Below are 7,594 nucleotides of genomic sequence, written 5' to 3'. Positions count from 1 at the left end.
TCTTCCTTCTTCCTTCTTCCTTCTTCCTTCTTCCTTCTTCCTTCTTCTTCTTTCTTCCTCTTCTTCTTTTTCCTCCTCCTCCCTCCTTCTCTTCTTCTTCCTCCTCCTCTTCCTTCTTCTTTCTGAGAAAGAAAGAGTAGAGCATCATGGTAAAGAGATATGAGAGTAGAATTGGGGAGAAAAGTAAGCTCGAAATGGATGGCCTCAATTTTGACCATAGAAAATGAGGCAAAGGCCTTAAGATAAAAGAGAGGTGCTGGTAGTGGTGAATTGAGGAGACAAGAGAAAGTTTATAAGAGGTGCTGTGGAGAATGTATTTTAGGGAATCAATCATTAAAAGACATTCTGGAACATAACTATGCATAGAGCATGGGCCAGAACTGCTGGCACACCCAGTCAAGCTCCAAACATAATGATATTTTTAAATCATATAGTCAAAGGAGCTAAGTCACTGAACCAAGAACCATATTTTACTCCAGATCTTCAGAAACAGACATTTCTTTTAGTTAAAAAATAATTATTATGAATGAGAAGAGATCTCATTTATGAGCAGGACTAACATAAATTATAAATTGAATTCAGTTTAGCAAGCAAGTAACTAAGATAGGTGCGAGAGAAACAAAGAAAAAAAAATGAAACAATTCTCTGCCCTTAGGGAGTTTACATTATAGTGACATACTCAGATAAGAGGAGATCAGAAAAGGCCTAAGTTAGGATTTGGCAATAGGTGGAACCTTGAAAGGACCTGACATGGGGGACACCGTATGCAAAGACACAGAGGTAAGAGACAGAATGGTGTATATGAAAATCAAACAATCAACAAGCATTTATTAAGCACTTACTATGAACTCCAGACTGTGCTAAGTGCTGGGAATAGAAATACAAGTATAAAGAAAGACAGTCCCAGCCCTCAAGGAGTTTGCATTCTAGAGAAGGAAGACAACATATAAAAGGAAGCTGTAAATGAGGTATAAGGGCATGGTAGAAAAAGTTGGAAAATAGAAATGAGTGAAGATATGATTGGCCTGGATGTCTTCCTTCAAATGAAGGTTGTGGGAGGAACCAGACAATCTGAGGAAGAGACCACTGGGGCAGAAGCTACTTCCAATGTGAGAAATAGTAAATAGGTAGACTGAGCTTCCAGGGTGAGTGGTTCCTATGGCATGGTAGGGAAAATCTGCAGAGTCAAGAGTACAGCTCAGAAGGAAATAGCAAGCAGGTCATTTTGGTTGAGTATGCAATGGGGAATAATGTGAGATAGATACATCTGGAAAGATAGACTAAAGCCAATCATGATTTAAATGCCAAGTGGAAAAGTTTTATTTTTCTAATAGACAGCCACTGAAAATAGGGACCAGAGAAGTCCAACCTCTTTCATGTTATAGGTGAGGAAACTGATGTCTAAAGGGGTTCAATGATTTATTCAATGTGAAATAGCCAATTAATGCTCAAAGAATGTCAAAGAATGTTAGAACTTGTAGAAAAGACTTTGCCATCTCACTGGTAGCAATTGCTTGGGAGTCTCTCCTGAAGTACTTCAAAAAATATGTTATTATTATCACCATGTTATGAGCATGTATGTCTCAAAGAACTTCTGGCACCCAAGTAGTGTCACATTGAGAGTAAGTTGCTACCTTTGAATGGAATTGGGTTATATTGGCTGTTGACATGATAATGGCTGCTTATAGTTAAATCTTTCCCATCTACTAAAAGAAGAATTTCATAAGTGTCATTTTGTTCTACCTAAAACTGGGTTGAGTATGACTTGATACCAGTGAGTAATCCTCATGTTTTCTGATGAATAAAATATTTTCTGATTGGCAGACTGATGAAGAGAAGAGGCAAGATTTACCCGTGGTAATGCCAGTTTTTGACAGAAACACTTGCAGCATCCCCAAATCCCAAATCTCATTCATTGACTACTTCATTACAGACATGTTTGATGCTTGGGACGGTAAGAAATCATCTGGAATATTTTTTTCTTCCAAATTAAGATTATTAAATCTACACTACTTGCATCTGGTTTACAGTTCTTCACCTCACTCCTGACCAAAAAGGAAAACAATGCCCCCAAAACAATCTAAGCAGAGTAACAGAACAAAGGATATCTTCCTCCAATAATACCTAACTACATATTCCTAAAATGAATGTGCTTCTTATTGTAAAATTCAAATAGACTGAAGAACAAATCCCATTAGGGAATTTCTGTAAACTAAGCAGTACCAAGTGTATTTCAATCATCTCCTTGAAGACTGAAGTACAGTATTGAAAACATTAGCTCCCTTGTAATGGCCTAATTGTGTTTCCTGTGATTGGAAACTGAGAATACAAATGTGGTTATGAGGCTATTACGTGGGTCCCTGCCAGAAAGTTTCTGCTTTTAGACTCTAAGTCCTGTAAAGTCATTGCTTCTTTGGAGAAGGTGTCAGAGTTGTGAAGACATCTGGAACACTCAAACTATTTATTTATACAATTGATTCTTGATTATCTGTACAAATGGACATAAGCATCCAAAAGGGTAGATAATCTTTTCTTTTAATCTTTTCTATTTGGCTTTGGCATGTGCTATGCTTACATTTGCATAGGAGTAGTTTGAAGGTCTGGGAATTCATACTCACTTCAGAGTCATTTTTCCCAGACATGCTGGGAAGACCTGATTCAAAAAAAGGCTGGGAAACTGCCTAGGTTCCCGAAACTACTCCCTCTATGTAACACATTCCTTGTTTGGTAGAGAATAGACCTATCTCTTTCAGCAGGATAAAGCCTGCCCTTTCTCAGAGCTTCATTGGAACAAGGAAGATAGTTAATGGTTTGGGCAGCAAATTTTTAAGTAAATAGGAAAATAGAATCATATGTTCAGAGCTGGAAGCCGTTACCATAGCTTATCTATTACACTGGTGTCCCACCCTCCACCCTATTTTACAAAGTTGGAATAGTTCCAGAGAGAAGGAGCTGACATATTCAACTAACATTGAATGAGTATTTATCAGCTATTGACTATTCTATTGGATACTTTGGGGGATACAAATAAGTACATTTGATAGTCCCATCCTTAGGGAAATTATAACATATACATATCAAAGGATTTAGAGTTCAAACTGACTTTAGAGATTATAGGATCATAGATTCAGAGCCAGGAGAAACCTTTAAACTCCTCTTCTCCAACCCCCTCATCTAACAGATGAAGAAACTGAGGTCCAGAGAAGTGACCTGCCCCAGGTCACACAGGCAGTAAGTAGCAGAGCCAGAATTTGAACCTCAATCCCCTGAATCTAAATCTCTAGCATTTATTCCAATATCTTTATCTCCAGATAAGGGGACACAGAGAGGTTAAGTGATGTGCTAGAGTTCACACGGAGAATAAGACGCAGAGCCAAGATTTGGACTCACGGCCTCTGGTTTTAATTCTGTTCCCTCTCCACCATACCACACTATGTCTAGTTAGAAAGATAAAATATAGAGAGATGTAGCCTGAAGTCCAGAACCACAAGCTCTAGATTTACAAAGAGCAGGTTCAGACTTGGAGCTGCCTTCCAAATCTTGTCTTTTTGACTCCCTTTGCCTCCACCCAGAGGAAGGTTCCTACCTTAGAATATAGTTCATGTCTAGATTTCCACTGATGTGGGTAAAAGGGTCCTTGGTTCCCATGTAAGCACTGAAGGGAACAATGCATTTCAGATAACAAATAGCCTGCCAAAAAATGCAGAACAATCCAAAGGACTGACAGTAGGGCTATAAAAAAGAAAAATTAAATTTTTCTCTCAGTTTCCAGTGGGTTCTACCTTCTAACCTATAGACGTGTAGGGGCTGCTAGTCTTATAGTACTAGCCTTAGGGTTTGTAATCTCCTAAGAAGGAAAACAAATTTAGAGCCCCTAGACAAGGCGACTCCTCACATTATTTTGGTTCTTGCCTTCATCCTAGGGATCCATAGAGGTCTCTAGGCTTTCAGTGAAACCCTGAGAGTTTGTATTCCCTCAGAAAAAAAAACAAACTTGGGCCTATTGAAGAGTCCAACCCCTTCTCCTCAGACTCACATAGTCAGAATAATTTATAGTAGTATCAAGGTAAAATCCAGGTTTTTCTCAGCTAAATCAAATGAAATAATAACTGAAAAGTGCTAAACACAGGTACTAAGGTTTGGTCTGAAGTAGTTGGTCTCTGGTCTGTGTTCAGAATAGATCTCCTAGATTTTCCTGCTCCTTTGTATCAGTTCATATCAAAGAAGTGGGCTGTAATCCACAAATAGCTTGAGTGAATAAAATTATCCCTAAATGCTGAGACTTAAATCACTCATCCTCAATAAAATGGGTAAGAGTTGCCAAGTATCCAAGCAAAGGAAATGTCCTAAATTACCTCTAGGGAGCTGTTAATGGACATGTCCACATCCTCCATAAGGAGTGCAATCGATGCCCCAAATCAAGGCTTATCTCCATCAAGGTGATTAATTAATGAGGAACAACTTACCTCATCAAATTGACCAGGTCCTCTTGTTCAATACTCATAAAAAGTTAAATAACATCATAAGAGTTAAGTGATAGTACAAAGCCATGCAAGAATTGCCTCGAGCTTGCATAAGACAAAAGGCCAAATGAAGAGTAGAGATAATCAGTGTTATGGAAGTTTAGAGAAGGGATTGATCCCCATAGTTTGGAGTAGTTCTGGGAGGAGGTCATGAAAAAGCCAGGACTCATATTGAGCCTTGAAGGATTTTAGCAAAGCTATATTATATATCATTACTCTCAATACTGAGTTTCTAAGGTATCAGCAAAGCAAAAATTAGTAGGTGTTTTTAAAGTTGTAAGAGACCTTAGGGATCAATTAGTTCAACCCTTTTGTTTTACAGATAAGGAAAACTAAGGTCCAGAGATAGAAAGTCTGTACAAGATCAGTTGAATTAGGTTGAATGCAAGATTTTCCTCAAAGTACAATTAAGATATTGAACCCATAGACAATTAGTTGACTGTGGCTATTCCGGTTATGTAAGTCACATATGCATTCACAATGGGTATTTATCCATTTCCTTTTCTAATTTAATTTTTTCAGTGAACAAAAATCTATTTTCTCTCTTCTCACCACCACCACCTTCACAGAAGAAAAGTAGCCAAAAAATCCCATATTGGCCATGTCCAAAAAAATATGTCTCTGTCAGTATCCTGAGTCCATTACCTTTTTGTCAAGAGGTGGATAATATGGTTTACCATGGGTCCTCTAGAATCATGGTTGGTCACTGTGTTGAGCTCTTAAACTCTTCATAATTGTTTGTTTTTACAACATCATTGTTCAATCATCCTCCTGGTTCTTCTCACTTCACTCTGCATCAGTTCATATAAGTCTTCCCAAGTTTCTATGAAACCATGCCCTTCATTATTTCTTCTAGAACATTAGTATTCCATTACATTCACACACGATAATTTGTTTAGCCATTCCCCGGTTGATGGGTATCCCCCTTAGTTTCCAGTTCTCTGCCATCACAAGAAGATGTTTGTACCTAGGAGCCTTTTTCCTAGTTCTATTACTTTCAGAACCTAAAACTAAAAACTGGGCATTGATGCATTGACATCTTTCTCTCTAGCCTTTGCAGATCTGCCCAACTTAATGCAGCATCTTGACAACAACTTCAAATACTGGAAGGGACTGGATGAGAAGCAACTCCGGAGCCTACGGCCACCACCTGAATAGCGATTGCTCCTCCTCTACCCAGCCCAGGCATCCAGATGCATTGTTTCTCAAGCTCACTTGGGTTTATCTTAAGCCAGAATCGTTTGGCCTTTTCAGTATTAGTCAGACGGGCCCATGCACTTGAGGATCTGGGAAGAACATGGCAGGCTCCTATGGCCTTCAGCATTGAAAACCCATGGAGTAGAGTCAGTCTTTCCCCTGATGTTACACTGGATGGATGACTGCAGAGACTGTCCTGAAGAAGGTCAAATAAGAACCATACATCTGCATTCTCATCATACAAGACAATGCAGCTTGGAAGGATGATAGAAAAAATCCCTGGATCCTCAATTCAACAAGTGAAGGAGAAAGCCCCATTGGTGACTCATAGCTTTGTGGAGAATGTTCTGTGCTGGGTTTAGCACTTAAGAATTGTTAATAGCAATTAGACGTTTAAAGGCAACTCTTCATGAACAAGTTTTTGTTCTATGAAAAATAGACATCTTCTATTTTTTCACATCGCAGAAGGTGCAATCATTCATTTCTGAGCACTACTGAAAGTGACTTCTCTCAAAAGAAATTTAGTAGCAAATGTAAAGAAAAAACCACAAAGAATTTTTTTGAAGTTGATTGTTAGCATCTATGATTAAAATATGTTTTATTTATTTTGTTAGATGTTCAATATTTTCTATGAATTTATAAATACTTAAAAGCCAAAGCCAACTTTAGATGCCATTACAAATTTACATGATTCATTTCATTGATATGCATTACTTGATGTACAGACCTTTTATTTTCATAATGCAAAGACAAAATACTATCCAATGACACACATTTTTACTGCACTCTATGGGTAACTGTGTATGTTAACTGTTGTCTCTGATTTATGCTAATCAAAGAAGGTTGTTTGGTTAACAGATCTCACTCACTCCAGAGTACAAAGGTCTGAAAGACTTTTCTGCTCCAGAAACACCAGAGCTGTGCTACGCTAGCTATCATTCTCTGCTCTTGTTTGCCGATGACTTCCCAAAGTGAAATTGTACAACTCTTGGTCAGACAGGGAGGAAAAAAGTTGGAACTGAACATTTTTTTCTCCTTTAAAATTTTATAATTAAATTCCCTATCAAAAGTCTGCCTTATTTTATACAGTATTTCTACAAAGCATTCCATATCATAGACAAGGAAATAACCAATGGAATATTTAGTGAATCTCAGCATTTTATAGCCTCTCTATTTTCCTTGGCAGTGGAAATCTTTAACTCTGGAAATTTGTAAAGGTTCTGTACCTTCACAATTTGAATGAAGTAAACACCAGAAAACAATAAAACATATATTTTAAGAAGTGTCTAAGTTTGAACTGTTTCATTTTCCACATGTTCTATATTTTTTATTCCCTGGGATACTGCCTGTTAGGGATAGGGATTAGATCTATGATTTAGTATAATGAACTCCTACTACTAGTGTGGTTCAGCACCTGTTGTGCAATGATAGTCTTAGAAAATCTTTTAGAGAGAGGTTAAGTGATCTACCCCAAGTCACACAGCCAGTATATGTCAGAGGCAGGACTTGAACCCAGATCTTTCTAGCTCTAATGCTAGTCCTCTATCCTTTACACTATACTGAAAATTCAATAGCAGATATGGTTGCACACTCTTGTAACCTCTGCTGCTGGGTGAGGCTTAAAGTTAATGGAATTGTTTGAACCCAGAGGTCCGGAGTGGTAGTAGGGCTAAACAGCTGATTAGGTACCTATGTAGTGAACTCCCTAGAGGAGGGGGCCACCAGGTTACATGAAGAGAGGTCATCTGATCCAGATCTGAAATGGAGCTGATCAAATTTCCCTGTAAATTAGCAATAGAAGGCAGGGAGGGAGGGAGGGAGGGAGGGAGGAAGGAAGGAAGGAAGGAAGGAAGGAAGGAAGGAAGGAAGGAAGG

The 7,594-nt window shown here is 38.3% G+C and overlaps 1 protein-coding gene across 2 annotated transcripts in view; it reads left to right on the top strand.

Moving 5' to 3' along the window:
* The window catches only part of PDE8A (phosphodiesterase 8A), a 266,963-nt gene extending 259,953 nt beyond the window's left edge, over positions 1-7,010 (top strand). For both annotated transcript variants that reach the window (XM_069098725.1, XM_069098726.1), the window contains 2 exons: positions 1,825-1,954; positions 5,575-7,010. In XM_069098725.1, the coding sequence (XP_068954826.1) occupies positions 1,825-1,954; positions 5,575-5,681 (237 nt within the window). In that variant the 3' untranslated portion in view covers positions 5,682-7,010. The remainder of the gene's footprint in view (positions 1-1,824; positions 1,955-5,574) is intronic.
* The last annotated feature ends 584 nt before the right edge of the window (positions 7,011-7,594 follow it).

Source organism: Petaurus breviceps, unplaced genomic scaffold (assembly GCF_028583685.1).
Source record: "Petaurus breviceps papuanus isolate PSGF00001 unplaced genomic scaffold, PetGlider_PUasm1.0 37, whole genome shotgun sequence".
NCBI lineage: Eukaryota > Metazoa > Chordata > Mammalia > Diprotodontia > Petauridae > Petaurus > Petaurus breviceps.
The sequence above is the reverse complement of the archived record's forward strand: the minus strand, read 5'-3'. Positions and strand labels throughout refer to the sequence as shown.